The sequence below is a fragment of the Argentina silus genome (assembly GCF_951799395.1).
Source record: "Argentina silus genome assembly, chromosome: 7".
Lineage (NCBI taxonomy): Eukaryota > Metazoa > Chordata > Actinopteri > Argentiniformes > Argentinidae > Argentina > Argentina silus.
Window position 1 is genome coordinate 8169300 of NC_139661.1, and position 23526 is coordinate 8192825.

The following is a 23526-nucleotide window of genomic DNA, read 5'->3' on the forward strand; positions in this document are numbered from 1 at the left end:
GCCGTGTCTCAGGATTTACATTTACTGAATCTGAAACTGCTGCACGAACGTTTGTGATGGTACTACATACTAATGTCCTCCCAATTGATTGATGATATTCAGACTCCCGTTAATACTTAAACCTCTTTGCCCCTCATCTCTATTTTCTCCTGCTTAAAGATGACACAAGTAGATGATGACGGACAGTATTGAAATACAGTTCATAAACTGGTATTCCCATTCAAATCAACATTACTTGATAGGTGGAATTTTATGCGGCTCAGTCACCTTTAACCAATTCCAAAATCACCTGTCTAAGAAAAATGAATAAATGAGCTTGAAATTGTTTGTGATTTATTTTGCTGGAGAAATATACATTAGGTTGCATTCTGCATTTCACTCAAATAAAAACATATCGCAAATAGACACACACTTGGGTACCAAAAACAGATTTTATTTGAGTAATCAGCCTCTATGAAATGAGTTGGATCAGTATTCAGTACTTTGACATTTCAAATGAAAGGAGAAAAAAAGTGACAAAGGACACAATTTCAACAACAATAGTCGCTTTGGTTAAATAACAGTCTACTGTAATGATTCTGAGTAGACAGCGGTTACTTGATTTCTTAAATAAAACACATTACGCAAAGAGATTTACAGAAAGGCTCTGGATGTAAATCCCTGAAAAAGATGCAGACCCAAAATTAAGCAATGCAACCACATTATAGATCAATAGTACAAGCCCACAAACCCGACCGGTGTACAGTAGATACAACTCAGATGCTGAGGGATATAAGCCTTTTTCCTCCTTGGCTTCAGAGTCACACCCTCAGAGACCACCATCAGACCAATATCAACACATTATCCAGTGGACTCACTGACAGAGATCTGAAGAAATAGTCCAGGACTCCCAGTCTATAAACAGTATCTTGCTGGCTTCACCAGTGTAAAAGACATTGCATTGCTATATTGGCACAAGAGAGACACCCATTGAAATGAGATATAATCTAGGTGTTATTGAGTTGAAAGTTCTCCATGTCATTTTTACAGCTCAGTATTGTTTACATTTTACATATGTGTACTTACATGAGGGGTTGGCCTTGTGCAATACTTCTATTTTTTTATTTTTTTAACAAAGACAGTGAAAAAATCAATGCATGATAACTTCACATCTGCTGTCCAATACAGCAATGTCACAGAAATGGACAAGTAGAAAAGTATCTCAGCTACAACATGTCTTACCAGAGGATCTCTCCAAATGAGTGGTTATTAAGATGCATCCTGTGCATGAACAGTAACTGACCAGCGCTTTGTATATACTATGTGGTACACAAATATATTCACAAAAATAGTTCAGGCTATTGTCAGAAGGAAACATGATTAGACTGGTTTGGAACCTGAGAGGTCAAGCTTGTATTGAAATTCATTATCAAACTTTTCTCACAGTAAAATTGAACTGCCTATGGTATGCAGAATATATTCTAATATTCATCAACAACAGCATTTTATCATGCTCTTTTATCCTGCACTACTGTTTCATGAACTTACTGTAGACAACTCCAGTAGTTCAGCTAGAAGATCTGCTCACTTATTGCATTATGTGACTCCTATTTCAAAAACATTATGGTTGAGTCCAAATTATTATACTGTTATACATTGTAACATGTCACCATTAGTATTTGTGTCAAAAACACCTAATGCTTGTGTGGGGGTGTTAATGAGTGCACTCAGAGGGAGGGAGAGTGTGTATCTACAAGGTGCGTGTGAGAATGAGTCCAAAAGGGTCGGATGACACGACCGTGTACTTCACAAGTTCAAAAATACAACTGATTATTAACACATGGCCTATTTCCAGTCCAGGCAACAATGACATCAGTCTGTCCTTCTGCTCTCGGTTACTCACACAGAAAAGCAAAAAATATCACCAACGCTTCATATGATTAAAAAAACAACAACTGACAAGTCAACTGCTCCCTGCTTTAACAACATGACACATTTAACATGGATTCCAAGAGACAAACTCAACCAGTGAGCAACAACCTCAAACACTAGTCATGTATATTCAATGTTCCTACAGTGTTCAGCCAGCATTTACCCTGGCTATAAAAGCAAAGCTAAACTATTTGGGCTTGAAGTCACACGCTATTCTGAGCATCACAGAGAGAGCAGACAGGCCTAGACCTGATGTGAATGTCCATTACACTCAAGGGGTCGATAGGAGAATGCTGGAATCCCCCACACACTACCCCCACACAACACACACACACACACACACACAGACACAATCATTTAAACAAAGATCCCCCTTAGGCACTCTCCGAAATATACACTCCATCTGATTCAAACACACTACACCTGAGCTACACAGTCACCTCCTCCATACACTCTTTGTGAGCCCCCCATACATGAATCACATGCACTGAACTAGACATCCTCTTCCCTAACTGAAGAGTTTCACAAAGCAGCCCTGGCAGTAGGGCTTGTCGTTCTGCTCCTTGAAGGTGCCCTTGTTGAGCTGCTTGAGGCAGAAGGCACAGACAAAGTGCTCAGGGTGGAACTTCTTGGCCATGGCCGTGATACAGCGGCCAGTGATGGGCTTCTGGCAGCCGGAGCAGAGGGAGCCGCGGCGCTCGTGGTAGTGCACCTCACAGTAGGGCTGGCCATCATGCTCAAAGAAACTCCCATTCACAAACGGGGTGAAGCACTCCTACATACACAAACAGAGGGTAGAGTGAGGGAGAGTAGAGAGATGGGTAAGTAAGTTATGCAAATCAGGCACTGGACAGAGACCATCTAGACACACTAGGTTTTAAATGCGGAAAATAGATTGTACAGACCCTGCAGACAAAGCACTCTGGATGCCAAAGGGAGTTCAGCGCAGAGATGTAGTTCTCCAGGATGGCTCGGGCACAGCCGCCACATTTTGGCGCAAACATGTCAAAGTAGTCCTTCCTACAGTAGGCCTTCCCATCCTTCTCATGGAAGCCTTTCAGGAGACACATGAAAAGAACCCATGAGTTCTAGAAGTGGAGTCTACGTCTACGAGAATACGTTTTGTGTATGTAAAGCCACTTTATGTGAACATGATACCTGCTGTAAAAGTGTGTGTAATCAAAAGGTCAGGATATTGGAGAGTGAAAAGCGAATTATCTTAGACTTGGAGGATGGGAGAGACAGCACTCACCCTCTGGGCCAAAGAATGATCCACACTGAGCACAGAAAAAGTGCTCAGGATGCCATGTCCTGTCCAACGCTGTCACAACTTTCTGCAAACATAAACAAAGAAAAAGTCATTCCCTGCTCCCTGTGACATTGCTATGGTCGACAGCCCCTTTACTCAATAGACAAACAAACGTGTGTGTTTTACATACGTCCAGTATAGGTCCATTGCAGTAGTAGCAGCGTGGGGAGAACAGGTTGTGGTAGTCCTTCTCACAGTAGGGCTGCCCGTCACGCTCAAAGAAGTTTCTAGAGCCTATCTCCTCCTGACAGTGTGTGCACACAAAGTGCTCAGGGTGCCATGTGCGTCCCATGGCAGTAACCACCTGGACAGACAGAGAGATGGACAAAGTATGTACATTTAACAACTAAACTCTGGGACAAGACCATCATCTTAGGGCAGTCATATGGGTTGAGCCCCTCCTTCAAACTCCAGGTCCACCCAAGCTCACCTGTCCCACAATGGGCTTACAGCAGGCCCCACAGACCCCCTTGGCCACCGTCTGCACACCCAGTTTGTGGAGGTCTGACTGGAGGCTGCCCAGCATGTTGTCCAGCTTGTTGACCTGTGTTGGGGGTCCTCCGGGCACCCCACCCTTTCCCTGGGCCATGATCTGTAAAAGGATGGAGGGTGAGAGGAGAGGAGAGACACAAGAGGGCAGCACATTCTGTCACACACACTTACAGTACACCTTCAAGGGAACAATTAATGAGATCACAAGAGGAAATGAAAAAATACAACATTTTATCAGGTTTATCAGAAACAGAAAGATGGAGACAGAGATTCATGCCTGCATTGGAGGGAAGATAGGGTCGTATTCTGTTTGGCAGCCAATGGACACCAGGACTTTGGGGGGATCGGGTGGTGCAGGCTCCACTGGTGGGGGGAGGACTGGGGCTTTGGGGACAGGCGGAGGGGACTCTGGCTTTGGGGCAGGGGGCTGTTGTTTTGGGACAGGTGGAGGTGGAGGTTGTACAGTCTGTTTAGGTGGGGAGGGGATGTGTACCTGGACACAAGGAGGTTGTGGAGGGGGAGGGGGAGAGGGTGGAGGTGGAGGAGGTGGTGGTGGTGGTGGTGGTGGTATGGGAAGAGGGGCCTGTCTAACAGGGAGTAGCCTCTTAGGCTCTTCTATGATAGGGGGATGGCGAGGGGTTGGGGGAGACTGAGGAAAGGGAAGAACTTTCCTCTGTGGGACAGGCGACTCAGGGGGGATAATGATCTGAGGAAAAGAGAGACAACGAGAGGGACAGCAAGAGAGAAAGAAAAAAAATGAAAGGTACAGAATTGAAAAGGAAATCTGGGAGAAGTTACAAATGACGGAAAATGTGTAAAAGTATCTGGGATGGAGTGATTTTCTTTAGCATATCCAGGCCAACCTTATCCACTTCAACCCCGCCCCCATCGCCACGGAAACGCTGGGGCTTGGACATGACGATGACACCCTCCGTGAGCCAGTCGTCGGGCTGCTTGCGCCGGCGCTCTGTGCGGCCAATACCCAGCTTCCCTTGCAGCTCCTCAATGAGCCTGTCCTGTGAACTGCTCTTGTTGACGATGATGGGACCCACCTTCCTCCGTGGGTGGCCCTCTCGGTACATGGGGTGCACATTGGGGGTCTCCTTGGTGCGTCTAATCACTGACTTCAGCTGGGAGTAGAACGGGGGACGGTAAACCTTATCAGACACCGTGATCCATCAGGAGTCCACCAGGATCCAGTTACACAACTGCAGTCCAGGTGAGTGGGTAAGTTCAGGGGAGGCAGCCCAGTCAGACAAAGCACCATTCCAACTCAAAGTCAAATAGCAGGCAAAGGCCAGTCCTGTGAATGTCAGTGGGCTCAGTGTCACACTCCATGCTGCTGTCACATGCTCAGATCCCCTCCCAGCCCCCCCCCCCCCCCCACCCATCATATGAACAACACACAAACATACACTCAGGTCCCCCATAGTGGTCCATCATAAGGGCGTCATGCTACACAAGTAAGAGGTTGTGTGTGATTCAAGGAGCATGGTGCTAATTGCCTGAGTCAGCCTGTGTGATAGTCATAGGATGCAGTCAAAAATAACATGCCTAGAAATAATACAGGCAGTCTGAAATGATCTATGGTCTTTAGCAGCAGCAAATATGCAGATTAATTGCATAGCATAGCACAAGGTCAATAATCGATTTTTCCTGTATCAGATTTGTATCAATCTATCAAGGTGGCAATGGCTACAATTACACACTCTTGTATGACTAAGATTTTTAAAAGCATTGACTATGTTATGTTTGTTTGTGCGGTCTAGGACAGCGATGAGCCATGGGGGGCAGTGCCATACATGTCCAGATGCTGAGACCCTGTCAATGGTGGAGGGCTGCAGCAGAGGCAGGTCCAGGACATCAGGAGTCCCTGGGCAGGAGGACGGGGTCATGGACTCATCCATCCAGCTGGCCTCTGTCATTGGGGTCATGCTCCCATCTGTATAAGGCCTCTCAGTATAAGAGGTCATGCTACTGTCCATTCCATCGTGGAGAGACATGTTCAGCTCCACGTCGGCCCAGTCCATGAGCTCACTCTGACCATCCATGTTCCCATCTGGGCCCCCATCGACAGACCCATCCTGTGTGCCTGTGTCAGGCTGTATGTCCCTTCTGTCTGACAGCAGGATGGGCTCCTCATGCACTAACTCTCTATTCAGATGGGATACCTCCCCCTTCAGCTGTGGCGCCTCCTTCTGCTGTGCTGCTGTGTCATTCTCAAGCTTAGTGAAACTCATGGCCAGCAGCTTATCCAAGGCTTCATCCAGAGAGGGCTCAATCCCTGAGGAGCCCTGCCCTGCCAGGGGGCTGCCACTCTGGGCTAGAGGAGCTGGCTCCAGCTGCTCTCTCCTGGAGATCCTTGGGCTGGTCAGAGATGGTGGAGAGGGGGACTTTGCAGCTGTGGCCAGCGATGGCGAGGGTGCTTTGGAAAAAGTGTGAGGAGGGGTGGGGGACTTGGTGACAGAAGCAGGAGAGAGGAGCGGAGTAGGGGACTTGGAGGTAGAAACAGGGGGAGGAGTGAAGCTCGTTGTATTGGTTGGAGTGGAGAAACATAGATCGAGATCAGTTAGGGGACTGGGGCTCTTGACAGTGGTCTCAGGAGAACAGGAGAGTTTACCTACAGTAGGGGGAGGTGTAATGACTTCTACAGTGGGACTGTTTCTGTTAAAAGGGTTCTGGTCCAGGGTGGCGCTGGTTGAGGTCAGTGAGGGTTTAGCAGCATTGGGAGGAGAGGGGTTGGAGATGGTAGTGGAGGAATGAGACAGGACTACCAGAGACTTCATTTGAGAGGAGAGCAACGAGGCAGAGACGTCGATGACTGCATCTGGGTCTGGGTCACTAGCTGCAGAGAGCGAGGACGCAGGGCTCTGGGAGGTCAGTCGGGCTGATGACGAGAGGTTTGGAGGGGACACCGCTATCCTGTCCCCACCCTCCTCCTCTATGTGCAGCTCAAAACCCGCAGGCATGGAGAAGAGAGGGGAGTCACAGGAAGGCTGAGGGGGGAGGCTGGGGGAGGAAGGGGCAGCTGCAGCAGGGAAGGACGGGGTGAGTGGAGGATGGAACTCCAGAGTGCTGTGAGAATTGTGGGAGTTTCCTGCCTGATCAAGCATGGGATCAGAGTTCATTGATCCCAAAGAACTGGGCTAGAGGAGAGGAGAGGACAGGCGGAGAGATAGGAAAGAGGAAAGGAAAACCAGAAAAAGAAGATATGAAAGAGAAGATTAGAGCAGAATGTGACATTGAAAGGGAATTTGAAAATAGAGAAAAATCCTAACAACGGTATTTCTCATGAGATAAGAGGACAGGCTAAACTCGTCAACATACGCAGACACAGGCAAAACACAGACACAACACAGACACACACAAGTGTGCACCTTGAAGTCGGACAGGGAGGCCATGAGCTCATCAAGCTCTCGTGTGGCACAGGATGCAGAGATTCTGGCCTGCTGCTGAGAGGGCGTGTCTAACTCACTGTGGAGGACAGAGGGGCTGGGGCTGCAGCAGACACAAAGCAAAGACAAAACAAATTGCATCATCACACAAAAATCCACTGGCCCTCCTAACAAAGTGATGGAACAAACTGCTGTCAATGTCTACAGGACATCTGAATGGGAATATGGCAGCTATGGCAGCCCAGAGGTGGCATTACCTGGGAGTGGGCACAGAGCCCTCCAGCTCATCTAGCAGGCTCTCGACAGTGGGCCGGCCCTCGTCCAGCAGCCGGGTCCCGTTCCGCTTGGGCTTCTCCTGAGGGGGAGGGCTCACCATGATGTCAGGGGCACCCCCATTCTCTTGGACATAGTGGGTAATGCTGCAGGATGGCAGGGGTGGGGCTGCTTCCTCTGAAGAGATAACAGTGGTTGATTGGAAACATCTCTCAAATTAACATACAGTGCAAAGAAACACACTACAAGATCAATTGACACCTAACCTTGCACACAACGATAAAGCAAGCCCTCCATTGACAACACAATCACAGATAGTATAACAGATTAAAAAAAGGCTCAGATTGATGGTTATTGTAGGTGGAGATGCTGCTGTGTACCTGTGGTGGGGAAGGAGGGAGAGTTCTGCTGGACAGCATTGAGTTCCAGGAGCAGCCTGTCCAACTCTGACAGGTTACTGCCCAGTGCAGAGGTCATGGCAGCCGCAGAGGGGTCAGCAGACTTCTGCTTGTTTGGAAAACTTGAGAGAGAGAGTGTCAAATGTGGTGTAAAACAAGCAGTTGACAGACGGCTCAGTCTGACTGGATGGTAATCTGTTCATACTGTAGGGTCCCTCATACATACCTGTAGACGTGGTCCTCTTCGATGTGGGACGGGGGTGGGCTGCTACTGTCCCTGGACCATGAGCTCTTCTGAGCGGAGCTTAAGGACTGCAGAGAAGAGGACAACAACACTCGGTATATCCCTGGAACACCACTTAATGAATGTAAGGTCCTTGGGTCTATCTCCGTAACTCACCTGTAGGGAGGAGTGGTGAGAGTCTAGGGGGTCCATCACAGAGCCATTCAGAGCCTCAGCAGAGGGAGGGGGAGGCACCGGGGGTGGGACTGACACATCCTGGTAGGAGTTTCCTCCAGTGGGGAAGGAGTAGGGGGTCTCCTCAGACAGGAATACAGGCCGCTTTGAGATGTGAGACGTTGTAGACTCCAGGTCCGCCAACAAAGCGTCTGAAAAGGAAAAATATGAATTTAGCATGGTTACTCATGATTTAACACTTAAAAAGCTATAGTATACTCCATCACATATTGCACAGAAACAAACCACTCCAAACCACTCCTATCACAACATCACATCAATACAACATTGTATTTGCAAGGTAAAGACTCCTCAGGGGCAGTCCTGAACATGTTCCTGTGACTTAAACATAAAAGTGCATCCTTTACATTCATGAAAATATTTTTGATTTGCCTAAGAATTGAAAACAGGACAAGTGTGGAAACCTATAAATTCTTCAGCCAGCTTATTGGGCTCTCCATCTGGTGTCAACTGAGCAGGTGTCTGTAAACCGACAATGCCTGTGTATGAGTCAGTCTCTCATTCCAAACTGTCACCTCACTCCAAAAAAGGCCTGCTCCCCAGTGCACCTCTGCAGCACTGTCTGAACACCAGGAGCCAAGGTTAGGCCCTGTCATCATCACTGCACAGCACGGCACACAAAGCTCCACTGTCATCTCGAAACCTACTAAGTCTGGTTAACCTTTCTCTCTAAAACCCCAAACTTTCTCTATGCCCATCAATCATTCTGTGGGGCTCTAAAAATATCATTGCTGAACTTAACTCTCTTACCAAGAGGCTTCAGGCAGAAAGACAGACACAAGGCATGTACTGTATTCAGTCCAGGGCTATGGAGGGTACATTATTACAGTTGAGTGTTCACTGGAACGCCAGAACAAAATAGGCACTTACATCACCCACTCCATCCATCCTCAGTCAGTCAAGAATAGACTGTAAAATATGTGCCTGTGCTGTACGGTAGTGGCAAAGGGAATCCTCATAGTCTGCTTTATGGAACAGAACCAACTCTATTCCAAGCCAATCAAATCAATTCTGTTCCACCATATGAGCAAGTAGCCAGGCTATATGTGAATGAGAAACCAACCAGCAGAACAATAACATGGATGAACTATCCAGCAAATGGCCAGTTAGCAAGTCTATACGTTAGGGTGCCATTGTGGGGTAAACAACCTGATAGTCAAATAGTTCCTTTAGTTATAGATTGCCTTTTTCTTACTCTTAAGGCCACAGGCAGACAGTCTCTCCAGATGTTACACAAAACCCATTTGCAACCAGTAAGATAAAAAAATATTCTTGGCTACATGCAGAATATTATCCAAGCATCAGGTTTTAAAAGTAAACTCAAATAGTATTCAACCTCTGCTGATGCCCCATACTCACAATATTCCACCTGATGCGTTCCGTACCAATGAGTGTGTGCGTGTATGAGTAGCAGGCAGCAGGACAGTGAGTGAAGGAGGGCGCAGGGAGGAATAATGTATCAGTCTGATGAGGGCGTGGTCTAGGAGGGTCACCAGACAAAGTGTAGGCTTATTTATTTGATTCTTCCTTAACCCTAAACTCTTCCTACCTCCTTCAAATTCACTATGGGGCTTCCTCTTGGTCTAATAAGAAACTGTCCTTGTCCATCAGTATTGTCTACTGTGTCCTATTCTGTATATCAACTGACTAGACTATTGCTTTTGAAGGCAGAGCAACAAAAAAGAAGCGTTCATTTCAAAATTGCTGTCAACTAGGTCTAGATAATGTGTTGGACAACAACACTAGCTAAGGCTACATTCCATAACAGCTTTATTTCAATACAGTACTTCGATCTTTGGTAACAGAGCCTTCACTAACTCCATCTCTACCACAACTTCCTCCCACAAAACCTCCACTGTTTATGGGATGTTTACTCAGACCACAGAGATCCTGACTGACAGTAGCTAAATGTTTAAGACATGCAGTTCAACCACATGGGAGCAAAACCTATTTAAAGATGTAAGCTCAGCAAGTAAGTCTGCGCAAACGTGCTGAAATATAACTACCAGCTCAAAATAATCTGCACCTGGTGCTGACATGCTGAACAAGGTCTTACTAAAGTTGACTTCATCACTCATACAATAAAGCCTGACAGAATTCACAATTGTTTCCCAAACTGCTCTTTAGTTGCAGTATTATTATCGCTATTATTCAATGCTGTGGTTCTTGTCATTATAATCAAACAAATGATCCTCATAACTATCTAGGTGTGATATGCCTTGAGAAACTTCATGACCTTACTCCTGGCAGTAAAGGCAGCCCTAACCATCTCTTCCCTTTGAAGGGAGTTATAGACGCAGCCAAGTCCCTCAGTATGCTGCCAGAGTGGGGTCCCTCTACCCCTCCCACCCCCCACTGCTGCTACATCTGTCACTCGGGCAAAACCAAGAAACCTAGACTGCCAAATCTGGGAGAGATTTCAATCTAAATCAGATTAAGTGTTTAGGCTAAATCAAGCCTTAAATGGAAGTGTGTAAGGTATCTATATTGACTACTCTGAAGAGGCGTAACTTCTGGGTTTCTAATAGCAAAAATGGTACCCAGCAAAGGTATTATTCAACTAGAGTCACAATGAGCAGAGGGTATATCTAGGCCAATCTTAGAGCCATAACTTTACCACACACCTGCCTTTAGTAAACATAATGGCTTCATGGCTGGAATGTGCCCACAATTTTGTTTGGCATGATTGGGGACCTCCTGAGGGGGGCAGCGTTGAGTCTGATATGGGGATTGATTGTAGGGGCTGTGGGGAATTAGCCTAGGAGCAGAATGCAAAAGTACTGTAAGCCAAGTATCAGACTAATCTTTTCCTTACCAAAGGGGGGTAAGGGCCATGATGGGTAAAGTCCAATCCCTTCCAGACAAAAATACCTACTAAGATTTCATTATACAAGAATGTTAAGTTCTACAGACAACACATGTTTATGTTATTGGGGCTATCAACAAAATTATTTTGTTGAACACAACACAACTGTCAAAGACCTACAATAATAATAATAATAATAATAATAATAATAATAATAATAATATTACAGCACACACACAGCACACCACACTCTTAGGGAGAACCAAGCTCTGGGCGCTATTGCACAGGGTGAGCCCCAGACAGGCGCCCATGGAGCTGTTAGGGGTTAAGTGCCTTGCTCATGGGCACAACAGCAATGGTGGTAGAATACCTTAGATATGATGCCAGCAACCCTCCAACCCTCCAGCTCACATCCAGCCCCCTCCCAAGATGTCCCAATATATGCGCACCATACATTATTATGCTGATTCACTTTCACTGAAAGCATTCTCACAAAACTAATGAGTATGACGTTCAAACAAACAGCTTTTGAGTGTGTGCATAGTACTGTATGTGCATTCTTTGGGTTGTGGGTACGTGTGCATTCTTGTCTCGGTAGTCCCCTCCACTAGTCCCTACCATAGTCCTGCAGTCTTTATCTGATGGGCGGGAAGGTGCATGGAGAATTCCACACATTCCACTGACGGCCTCAGAAGAAGAAAGCAGGGACAGAGTGAGAGAGAGGGTGGCAGATGAGAAGGGGGAAGGAGGCATGAGATGGAGGGCAAGAGTGGAAGAGAATGGGATGGCTTGGGCTTACCCAGGAGTCCACATCAGAAAAATGTGCCCTAGGTGACACTGACTCACTTGAAATGCAAAACAATGTTATGTAATACAATCTGTGAATCAGAAGCCTTGTTTTTTCAATTCTACTACGACATGGCTCTGAGGTAGAAGAGAGAGGAGAGGAATGTATGAAGAAAAAAATAATAATCTGTCCGTTAAAGAAGGGAAATGCTATGCTAATTACAGAATTACAGGACCATGTCCTGGTACAGCATGCTTGAAATTCCAGGGAAAGAGGGAAACAGACCAGACAGGCAGATAGGAGGGCAGGCTAATCTTTCATATTAACACACACTGTAGGATCCAGTGTAGGGCCACCAAGGTCCAGAGCTCACCTGTTTATAGCTGGGGAGCAAAGAGTAGAGCTGGCCTGAAGAACCCCATGCAGAAATACTATCCATCAGGCCTACCCCAATATGATATTTATACCAATCAAGAGGTACGGGGGCCAGGGAGAGGGGTGGAGGGAGAGAGATACCAGAGAGAATAGCAGGGAGTGAGGGAGGGTGGAGAGGCAGCGACAGAGGAGAGTGAACAGGGAGTATGAAGATATTCTGCAGGGAGGGATACAGGGACAGAGAAAGGGAGTGGGTGAGGCGTCAGAGAAAGACAGAAGGATCTTGAAGCAAGATGGGGTCAATGGCTTTAAAATAAACATAACTAAAAATACCCACCAAGCAGAACCCATATTGGAAAGATGACACTCCCCTGAAGAGAGCGCTGGACCAAAAATAAAAGTACTTCCCCACAGGCCAGTAAATCAGATGACAGGGGAAGTCTGAAAGACCATTCTAACACACAGTCACACTTAAAGAAATTGAGGACAACCTCACACCAATACATCGGCTACTGTTTGAGAGAGCGGGTAAATGGGTGAGTAGGCCTGGTCTATGGTGATTGAGTACTGCAAGTGTAATTGGAAGGGCAATGGAAACCACAAAGAAAGACAGTCTTGTCTCTTTCCTGCTTGTGCAACAACACTGAAAACACACTAACCTCCAAAAACAACCAGCCATCTTCCAAACCCTGCCCTTGGAGTTCACACACAGCGGAGAGCCACACTGAGCTCTTTGAACAACATGCCCTGGGGTGTCTCAGTTTGAGTAATGTGGGAAGAATCCAGCAGGAACGCAGATTCCTGCACCATTACTCTGACCAGTCAGGAAAATAATCAGCACTGTTCTCTGGGCCAAGAAACAACGCCAGAGAGAGAGAGAGAAAGCAGGGCAAGAGAGTGGGAAATGGGACATGGTCAGCCAGAGAGATAAAGGACAGAGACACTGAAGGGGAGGAGAGAGATGACTATTGTCGGAAAATGTGTGTGAGACTTTTATTAGGTTAGTCAAAAACACCCCCACGACAGCAGTAGCACAGACTGAAGTCCCCCCCCACCCACCCTTGTGTTTCCTGGCCCTGAACGCTGATTCTACTCATTGTTTTCTCTTCTGTTTCCTCAGGATGTGAGGCAGGGTCTGTTGCCTAAGCGATGAGGTCAGCCATGCAGCTCCCCTCCCCAGACTCAGAGCAGGATGGGTGTGGAGCACAGACACAGGACCTCGACTGATTTACAGTCAAGATCCCTCCCATTAGTCAAGAAGGCTGGCCCACTCAAACATACTGTGAGAGGGGTATGCATACACCAACCCTACCGGTCCCAAGAGGTGATGACTAGTCTGGTAACACTTGCTCACTGCTGACATACTGAAATACAGAACTCACTAAGGACCTTCTGCCAAGGCTGTGAGCACAGCTATGTTGCAGAAAGTGGTCGGTGATCACCATAAACATTTGAGACCACCCTCCTTAGATCTCAAAAAGTGATCTGCTGCCCTGGAGTATCCAGGGGATTTTTCCACAAGATAATTAACTAATGCAGTCCACATCTCCTGAAAAAAAGATGACTGTGTGTGTGCGTGTGTGTATGAAGGGCCTGTTTAACAAATGGCAGCTGTGCTCTCCTCCAATGCAGTCCTCTCAACTAGCTAAGCTCCCCACCTACATGTAACCACTACCCATCATCCCATACTCTGCTCTCTTAACCTGTGGATGTGCTACAGCTCACCTGGGTCAGTCACGTACCCAATCCCAAAACAACCCCTAGACCTTACTCCTATGCACTTGTGAAGATCTGAGGACATTTAACAAGAGTAAGCAATATAGTTAAAATTCCACCTGACCTACCAGAGGGCAAGAAGGAGCTATGACCACATTGTTTAGACCTACCCTTATCAAATCCTCTCAGATCTCAACAAGTGCATAGGGCAGGGTAGGGGATAGGGGTCAATTTGGGATTGGGAAACAGTGTTTCTCAACACTTGAGTCTGAATCTCACAGTAACTTGAAGATTTCACACAGAGAGGAGTGGTGACTTCACACTGCACACATCAAACGCATCAGTGAGACGGGCCATCTGACACTGACACTGTGTGTCACATGTGGTTAGTCACATCTGGGAATGGGCTTAGCCTGGAGCCACATCAATAATGGTGCAGGCTGGGCCTGGACGCCACCTGGTCAGCACTGTGTGAGACCACTCTCAGTGAAGAGTCCCTTCTCCAGAACGTTCAGCGTTACTAATAGTACTATTACATAACAGTTACTCACACTGGACTAAAGAACTCCACTTGCTCTTGGGTAGAAATGGAGACATCTCTACACACTCTGGGCCAAAGAGAAAGAGGAGCAGAAGGGGTCAGTGATGGGGGTTGATCAGGTTACGCAACAACACTACATATAATCTTCACAGTCATCAAGAAGCAGAGACCAGGAGGGGTTTACTGGCAGGAGAGAGGGGGTAGCCTAACTCAAGAGTCCTCTCTTCAGGGGTAGTGTGTGTGGAACTGTGAGTAGTGGGAGGAGGTGAGCCGTGACCCAGTGAGTATTTGGCCTTGGACCCTGACAAACAGTGATGTTAGACATTCCACAGCAGCCTCTCCCCCTCCCTCGGCCTGCCATTCCCCCGACTTAAGTGAGACTGCAGGCTCCCTCTCAGTTAACAATCAGCCCTTTCACTGGCCCAGGGCAGCTTTAGCATCTAATGTGCTATAGAGGTATTCTCAGATCAGGCCAAGCTCAAAATGTGGTTCCTCGTCCTTCCACTTAAACAATTGAAAGATTGCAATGACCGGCCATTTAGGGACATTGAATACAGTGCTTGACATAGGCTAACAAAAACTGCAGCAACATCTAGGCCTATACATTCAATAACAACCTTCCTAGACAGATAGCAAAAGGACCACCTGATGAAAACTGTTAAAAACAGAATTAGGAGTTCGGAGTCCAGTGCCAAAGGTCAAGGGCTACTGAACTGTGACAGTCAGCATGACACAGAAAATAGACTGATGGCTAAATGGTAGGACGATTGGCGATTAAACCATTCTCTACCAAGTACCTATGCAGAGTGGCAATCAGTAACAGCAAAATCCTCAATTCACACTGACCTATGTAACCACAGTTTGTTCTGCTGTGTATTAATGCACACACATCGGCATGCCGTACAACATGTTGCACTGTTTGAATAGGCCTATTCCCTGTTCCAGGTGTTCCTTTGTGTGAAGACCTGTGATGCATGTCTGTATGTGAATAGGCACTCAAGGTCTTTGGCAGACCCATACTGCAGTAGATCTGTAATGTCTGAGTATGTAGGCTACTCCTAGTAAGACTAAGCCTTGGGCAGGGGGTCAAAGGTCATAAAAGCCATAAATAAACAGAACAGGCAGAAAGCTGGCACTGCAGAATGATTACTGAAAAGTACTTCTACTAATCAGGGTTCATCATAGTGCAATTCATTCCTAGTAACATTTGTTTCAAACAGTAATCGAATAGTTGGTGGTATTCTTGGAATGCTGATCAGTTAAGCATAGGGGAACTTCCATCGTACCAGATAAATAGTAGATACACAAAACAATAAATATACTATTGTCTCAACTCAGTAGCATCTTTTTCACAGACAAAATCACAGCAAACATTTGGGTTTGATGTGGGGCAGATCAGGCATGCAATTGAATTGCTATGATCACCATGTTACGCGAATGATTGGGAAAACCGTAAGCCTGTGAAATGACAGACAAAATATATTGTACAAAGAGTTAGCCTTCTTTGGACATGCGTCAGAAAGAATTGTAATAAGCCGAGAGGTGAAGTTAAATGTCCTCCACTTATGGGCCTATACGATAGGTAAGTCAAAAGTTGGAACAAAAAAAAGAAGAGACTTGAACAATGAAGAGGTTTGCCTAAGAGGGCTTCATTCAACAGAATAAGATTTTACAATAGTTAGTATAATAGTATTGTTCCGATCGAGGAGTGGCAAAAACAACTAATGGAAAGTGGATAAAAACAGGGTTAAATTGGGTGGCTTTCCTAATGATTTCAGTATTCTAAACTAGACAGGGGTTGATCAAGGAAGGCCGTGTATTATTCCAAGATTTTGGAAATCTATGCAGCCTCGTCGTAGTCGTACCCGAACCCATACGTTCCGCTATGCTGAACAGAAAAACAGCTGAGTAAATTACTCCATAACTTACCTAAGTCGTCCATATTGTACTTCGGTCCTGACTTTAGCTGTGTAAAGTTGTTACTTGTAAGTTGACTCTGCAATGCTTTGATTATTTTTCAGTGTCCGTGGATTCCAGCTCCTACCGAAGGAGTTGGTCGGTCATAAGTTAGGGACCGCGCCGTGATGTGCATGCCTTGTTCACGAGCACGCGCGTCCCAAAGTGAGAGAACCCGTAAAGAGCACAATGTCAGACTTTGATGAAGAGTGACCTCTAGCGACCATAACCAAAGTGATGCATTGTTATATGAAAACAATTACCTCTTCAGCGACTGAAAAAATAAACTGTTACAAGAACAATTCAGCACGCTACATTATCTGACATATAATTCAGAAATTGCTCCCCTGCATTATCAGGCAGAATTAGTGAAACTTAAATTCATCAGTTTCTCTAGATAACAAAAACGTGGATAAATGAACTGTGATAATTAAATTATAGCATTATAGTTAGCATTATATAGTTAGCCATAGCCCTGATATGCCCTAGAGAAAATTGCATACTAGGATATGCAACGGTCTATCGAGCCGCCAAGAAATCACCAAGTGCTCTCTCAAATCGTATCGTGGAATATAGTCTTAAATGTACAACTTTTCAAACGTTTTGTTGGGTGGTCTACTTGGAGAGGCGGTCGACAAAACGTGCTCGTGTTGAGAATGCAAGCAGCAGTCCAAAAAGGTCATCAGGTTGGTGAGTTATAGTAAAATATAGTAAGATATCAGCTCGAGAGAGCTTTTAGTTTGTGATTTCTTGGGCTCGACTGTTGTATGGCCTAGAGTATATGCAATTTTCTCTAGGGCATATCAGGGCTGTGTTAGCAATTGTCTCAGGGTCAACTAAGCACCTCTGTCTTCTGAATGATTGGTCATTGGTCATCAGGCTTAAAAATGACGTGTTTAATGTGCGGCAGAAAACAACCCTACTAAATCACCTTTGAATGAATGAACAAACACCCAGGTTCCTAAAACCAACACGGCGGCACATACACTAAAATTGGATCGATACAGAGAAGATTAGCATGGTCCCTGCGAAAGGATGATACGCAAATTCATGAAGCGCTCCATCCTTTGTGGTCCTCTGTGGCTCAGTTGGTAGAGCATGGCGGTAACAACGCTTAGGTTGTGGGTTTGATTCCTGCTGGGACCATATATACTGAAGTGTATGCAGTCACTGCAATGTAAGTCGCTTTGGATAAAAGCGTCAGCTAAATGGCATTTATTATAAAACCAGGGAGTGAACATGAGGGTATAAATCAGGAGGCAATAGACATATTATATAACTTTATTAAACAGATGCCATCAAATTGATTCGTTTTGCATTTAAATAATAAGCTAGTATACTGGTTTCAAAATGGAATGGCACTAGCATTTGGATTCAGCAACCACAACTCTTTGGGAGAGGGATATTTTAGTTTTTCTCTCCTCAGTGTTTTGTGGCTGACATGGGTAGGGAGCTAGTTCATTCCAATTCCAAGCTGAATCTTTAAAACAACTTCACAATTGTTTTTGTGTCATTTGTGATCTCTCACATAAGTGTCACTTCACAGAAACAGTGAACCTGAGATTTTTGCTGATTTTCAGAAATCTACAGCCTTGAGTTTCCTCTCCTCTTCTTTGGTCAGAGGCGTCTTAGAGAGGATCTTCCCATGCAGGCGGTGGTGTTTCCCAATGCCCAGCCTGGGCAGGCCGCGGTTCAGGCCCTCCAGCAGCACACAGGACTTGCATAGTGCCTGGCTGGAGATGTAACCACAGCGGCTGCAGGTCCCCTGCACGGGCATCCGCACATCGTCCCGCACAGACAGGTTCTCCCCAGAGTGGACCACGTCCATGATGGCGCTGGGCCGCACTGCCTCCAGGTCTTTCAGGAAGGCGCGAGCGTGACCACGGTAAGCATTGGGGGAGTAGATGCACTCTGTAGAGAAGTAGTCCAGCTTCTTGAAATAGGCATAGAGCACAATCTCTTTCTCGTAGGCGTATTTCAGGGGCTTGCAGCGTGGCACAACCCCTTCACCCTCGCTAGCTGTGCTGATGGCAGTGCAGCGACGCAGGCGGGCGATGTCCCCTCGGAGGACGTTCATCAGAACTGTCTCTGCCACATCATCAGCATTGTGACCTGAGAACCGAGCCAGACACATACAGTGATATATTAGTGAGTGACCCTCTGTTATAATAATAATACTAATACTAATAATAATAATAATAATAATAAAAGATTACCACAAATAACACTTGTATCGACCCATTTATGTTTCAGAGTAGCTCTACACAGATGGCACCTCAAATATGATCGTAAAACAAGCTTGATTGATATGAAAAATACCTGTGCATATCTTATCAACCTTCAGCATCATAGCTCCCCTGTCCAGTGCCTGCCTTCGGAACACTCCACAGAAAGTGCAATTATTCTTTAGTCCGACTTGCTTGACTATGGCATCCATTGTCCAGCCATACAGCTCCTCGTAGGACACAATCTTCAGAGGCAGGTCATACTGCTGCTGGTTCCTCTTTACTGTCTCCAAGGAATCGTCCCGGTAACCTGTGATGCCCTCATCCACTGACAGTAGCAAGAGTGTAAGGCCATAGCCAAAGCGCTCGTTGAGGACCTTCATGAGGTGCGCAAGCACAGTGGAGTCCTTCCCACCTGAGGCACCAATCCCCACAGTCTCTCCATGTTTAAAGAGCCGTGCTGACACTATTGTCTGATGCACCTCCTCTTCAAAGGCCCAGAAGAAGCACTCTTTGCAAAGTGAATGGCCAGTCTTTGGACGTTTCAGCACTGCACGCTTCTCAGCACAGCTGCTGCAGAGAATAGGCATCTTGTCTGTGTGGATAAAATATGAATAAACATAGGCCTATTAGTACAGTATCAATGTCTAATAGCTACGCCTACAAATTACAGTGTGTCAAAGAGATTATGGTAAGATAACAATTTTAATAATCGGCAGGCATAAGCATTAGAACATTCACTTAAACAACCGAAATTCCTATTTCATAAATTCGTAATAGCAGAGTTTAAATTATCTAGAGTATAGTATAATCTCTTTGGTAATACTATTATGTAGCTGTAAATTAGCTAATTACTGTATTGATAGCACAGCTAAAATGGCAACTAAATATACATGAATGTAATAATAGCCAAGTAGCATATCAATTAGGGGAATCTATATTATAGTTCTAGTACTGCAGCAATTTGTCAGGTTAGCTAGTAGCTATCTAGCACAACAGTCCCATAGATCCTCATTGAAATTTCTACCGTTAGCTAGCTCACAAGCTAGCTAGCTTGCTGGCAAAAGCTTAAAGTACTTACAAGCGTCACCAAATTTCGCAGTAAAGTGTATAAAATCTCGCCTCGGAGTGTCCGGCAGCACTCAAAAGTCTTTATTTATGTCATAACTAAATTTATATAATAAAACATAACATAATATAAGCGTTTACGTTTGCTAACCAGTCAACCTCATGTCTAATTCTTCTTCTTCCGACTTTGCTCACTGCAGGAAATGACGTCGAATGTCAATAAACCAGAAAATGGTGTGTGTATGTCGGGCTCTGAAGTAACCGCGTCATAAGAAAGTCCTATACTTCTGTCTATGTTGTCAATGCATGTCAATCATGCCCTATTATTTCAATATTACCTTTTAACTGTATTAATATTTTCCCTAATTTATTAGCTTCTGGATACCGCTGAAATATATTGTTTCATAGCCTATCATGAGGCCAAATCAGTCGATCCCTGATCCCTGAAGATTTAACTGGGAGTCATATACAGATGTATATTCCATAACATTCTAATGGTTCTTCTCATCCAATCACTCTATCATTTATGTACAATTGCCATGAAAGTAAAGTTAAGTCCCAAATTACAATAGCAAACTGTTTGCTGTCTTGGCTCACAGTGACCTTTAATCAAGATAACCCCCCCACCAAGAGTTAAGAGTAAAAACACAACTGACAAAACCACTTGAAATGTAAGCAACAAGGATTTATTAGTTTGCTTTAGAGGATGGTGCTACTATAACAATGGCAATAGGCATCAAAATGCAATTTTGAGTAGGTGAGGGAGCGAGTAGGGCATATGGGGAGGAGTGAGGTCGCAGGGGTCAAGGTTCGGTGCAGCAATGAGTCATAAGCTTAGTTGGCGGGATGGAAAGCTCCCCTCTGGTGCCACTGCATGTCTCTGATGCGTCGAACGGACTGGATCTGAGGGAACTGGGCCCCGAACTCAGAGCTGTCCTTGTACTCTCCTTTCTCAAACAGGTACTGATAGCCTCTGTAGCCAGGATATTGGTAACCCACCCAGCTGGTACCCAAGGAGCAGAGGTGTGAGGGTCAAGGAATGAGGGAGAGAAAAAAGAGAAATGCATTTAGATAAGAATGCTGTTTGGATTGGATATGAGAAATGGCAATATATGTGAATCATTATGGGGCGGTTTCCCGGACACAGACTTAGCCAAATCAAGTCATGGATTAAAATGCACTTTCAATGAAGGATTTCCACTGAAGATCCTTTTTAGTTTAGAAGTAGGCTTAATCTGTGTCCAGGAATCTGGCCCTAGAAATATACAGGAATATTGAGGCAGAAATTGCTCTTGCAGACTCACGTGCCACTCTGAACTCTAACAGAGGAGACCTTCTCCTGGTAACCATGAGCGTGGAAGCTGGGGACATCATCATCTATGATCTCGATCTTCTTCCCCGCGAAGCTGGGGTTTTCATAAAGGACAATCTTGTGCTCCTGGCTGTCCTGTGAGGGGAATAACCATGGGGCCAGACTATGAATACCTAGAAACAGTGACAGAGAATCGACAGACAAAATGGCTGACTGGTTTTGGTGTAGAGATGGAGGTGTGTGCTGTTTTACCACTTTAATGGGGCGGAATGCAAAGATGTTTTCGCTGCGCCTGCTGTTGGTCCAGGAATCCCAGCGAGGATACTCCCCCTTCTCAAACACATACTGCTCCCCCTTGCAGTTAGCCTGCTCGTATCCCACCCATCTGAGAAGGCACAAGGAGAGACAGAGTGAGGAGGGCATCAGGTGTTGAAGGGGGGAAGTAAAGGATGAGAGAGAAAGGATTATGGGTGAGTGCCTTGTGCACAAATGTGTTATTTACACTCAGGAATTGTATAATCAATGGCTTTGTTTTTTTCTGTCTACAACAAAGTGGATTTTTCCATAAGCCTCTGGTGGGATCTGTTGTAGGTGAGACCCCCAAAAGCCTAACTTTCTGTTTCTTTCTCTTACAGTTACCTCTCTACTTTCCTCACTTGCTCGCTCAATCATGCACTCACTCACTCACCTGCTCGCTCACTCATTCACTCATTCATTCACTAACTCTCTCTCTCCCTCTCTCTCTCATATTATCTCTCTCTGAGGCACACTCACGGTCCACACAGCACCAGTATGGAGCCCACTTTCTCCACGCCTGCTTCCTGGAGGTTGTTACAGGGACCAGTCAGCTCATGGCAACGTCCCTGGAAGTTCTCCTGTTCATAGATGATCAACTGTAGACGAGAGAGGGAGAGACAAAGGAGTTTAGATGTCATAGTTGCTTCTGAATTAGCACTGCATGGTTTGAGGGTACTTCAAATTATGTAGGAATAGGATGTTGTCTGTAGCTTTACTCTGAAAAAGCCATGAAAAAGCTTTGAGATATCCCATAGGGTCTCCTTGTCCTTGCTTCACCCTGCTATTCCTCACCACTACCCACCATACCCCACTCCCCTGCCTTTGTTCTCCTTTCCCCCTCACCTTGAAAGCACTGGTCCCTGGCTGCTGCTGCTTGGATGCAGGGTTCTGGTGGTCTGTGGCCATAGTGAACCGGATGGGTTATGATGAAACTGCACAGAAAGGATAGTTGAGAAATTATGATACCAGAAAGACATACATTTTAGGATCCAGTAACTGTTAACTGAAAATGTTTACATTCCAAATGGTAATTTACAGCTTCATGGAGTTGAGGTAAAAGGTTTGACAAAAAAGACCACTGAAGTTAAAATCTGTACAAAAATGTTTTCTCTCATGTACAGTAAACAAACAATGGCCGCTGCACCTTTCCCTCCACAAAAGTACTCCAGCTTGTTCAAACATTTGGTTTGGTGTTACAAACCAACAGTAATATATTGGTTTATGCAAGTCCCTGCAGAAATCTGACTGAAGCCACCAAAATGCAAAAAGATAATTTGTCCAAATGTTGATATTTTTGTTTGCAAGTGAAATAGATTTTGGAGCTATAATGCAAAAAACAAAAGCTTTGTATCCGGAAATGGCAAGAACATTAACCCAAAAGGGTTGGGAGTATGTTTTAAATTTTTTTAAATTAAATTAAATAAAAATCAGAATGATTAGGAGAGCGACGGACGTGAATCCCTTACCAGTACCTGTCTGTGCCAGTGTGTTTGTGATGGCATGCCGAGCTCAATATATACGGCACGCTCAGGGGTGGAAACTCTGCCAACAGTCCTCTGTGTCCAAGCCACCCTCCAGATCAGCCTGCAATAGGCCGAACAGGCAGGACTGGGGGGTCACCGCTCTGCCTGGCCCCCCTTCTCATGCCCCCTCAAAGTTATTTCATTAGTTGTCAATTTCGTCCAGCCGGTCATTGTTCGATATCCACATGATTCAGCACAACCAGTGCCAAGAGTCCCACACTTACAATGAGAGCTGCCTGTATGCCTGGTACATTAGAGAGGGAGAGAGGGAGAGAGGGAGAGGATGAGAGATAGAAGAGGGAGAGTGCCAGAGAAAAAGCGATTGATTTAACTCACAAAATGTCGTATATTTCAGTTTACTCAGTTAGGAATAATGGTTGAGATATCATCAGATAGTTGTTTGGTCGTTATTGGCAATGCTCTCCATCAGAGGGCATTTAGTGTAAGTATATGCTGTAATATGGAAGTTTCCCCATCACTGCCAAAGACGGAGAATATTAATTCCAGAGGTCAGCTGTACCAAGCAAGCAGACCAAAAATGTTGACTGGACATGCCAACTTTCTCTTGTTGGCAGGAGAAGAGCAGAGTTGCACACCATTTTGTGTTGGAAACAAGAGGGCATAGATTTTCATTTCACTGGCTGGATGCAAGGATAGAAGGACA

At 45.5% G+C, this 23526-nt stretch overlaps 3 protein-coding genes across 3 annotated transcripts; all 3 read right to left on the bottom strand.

Annotated features, from left to right (window-relative positions):
• Positions 1-412: 412 nt before the first annotated feature.
• On the bottom strand, positions 413-16538 carry pxnb (paxillin b). Its single transcript, XM_083672779.1, has 11 exons — positions 16411-16538; positions 8179-8387; positions 8005-8090; positions 7761-7900; positions 7365-7557; positions 7090-7210; positions 3651-3812; positions 3351-3524; positions 3164-3245; positions 2817-2965; positions 413-2686 (listed from the first exon to the last, which is right to left on the bottom strand). Exons 1-11 carry the CDS (start codon positions 16421-16423, stop codon positions 2420-2422), a joined length of 1596 nt encoding a protein of 531 aa, XP_083528905.1. The 5' UTR covers positions 16424-16538; the 3' UTR covers positions 413-2419.
• A 1195-nt stretch (positions 16539-17733) lies between these two features.
• ctu1 (cytosolic thiouridylase subunit 1 homolog (S. pombe)) lies at positions 17734-19900 on the bottom strand. The gene is made up of 3 exons (XM_083672786.1): positions 19744-19900; positions 18757-19257; positions 17734-18549 (listed from the first exon to the last, which is right to left on the bottom strand). The coding sequence occupies exons 2-3, from the start codon at positions 19250-19252 to the stop codon at positions 18014-18016; spliced, it is 1032 nt and encodes a 343-aa protein (XP_083528912.1). The 5' UTR covers positions 19253-19257; positions 19744-19900; the 3' UTR covers positions 17734-18013.
• A 664-nt stretch (positions 19901-20564) lies between these two features.
• On the bottom strand, positions 20565-22245 carry crybb2 (crystallin, beta B2; the record flags this gene model as incomplete). The annotated part of the gene is made up of 5 exons (XM_083672802.1): positions 20565-20733; positions 21035-21177; positions 21295-21427; positions 21817-21935; positions 22183-22245. 5 exons carry the CDS (start codon positions 22243-22245, stop codon positions 20565-20567), a joined length of 627 nt encoding a protein of 208 aa, XP_083528928.1.
• Positions 22246-23526: the final 1281 nt, after the last annotated feature.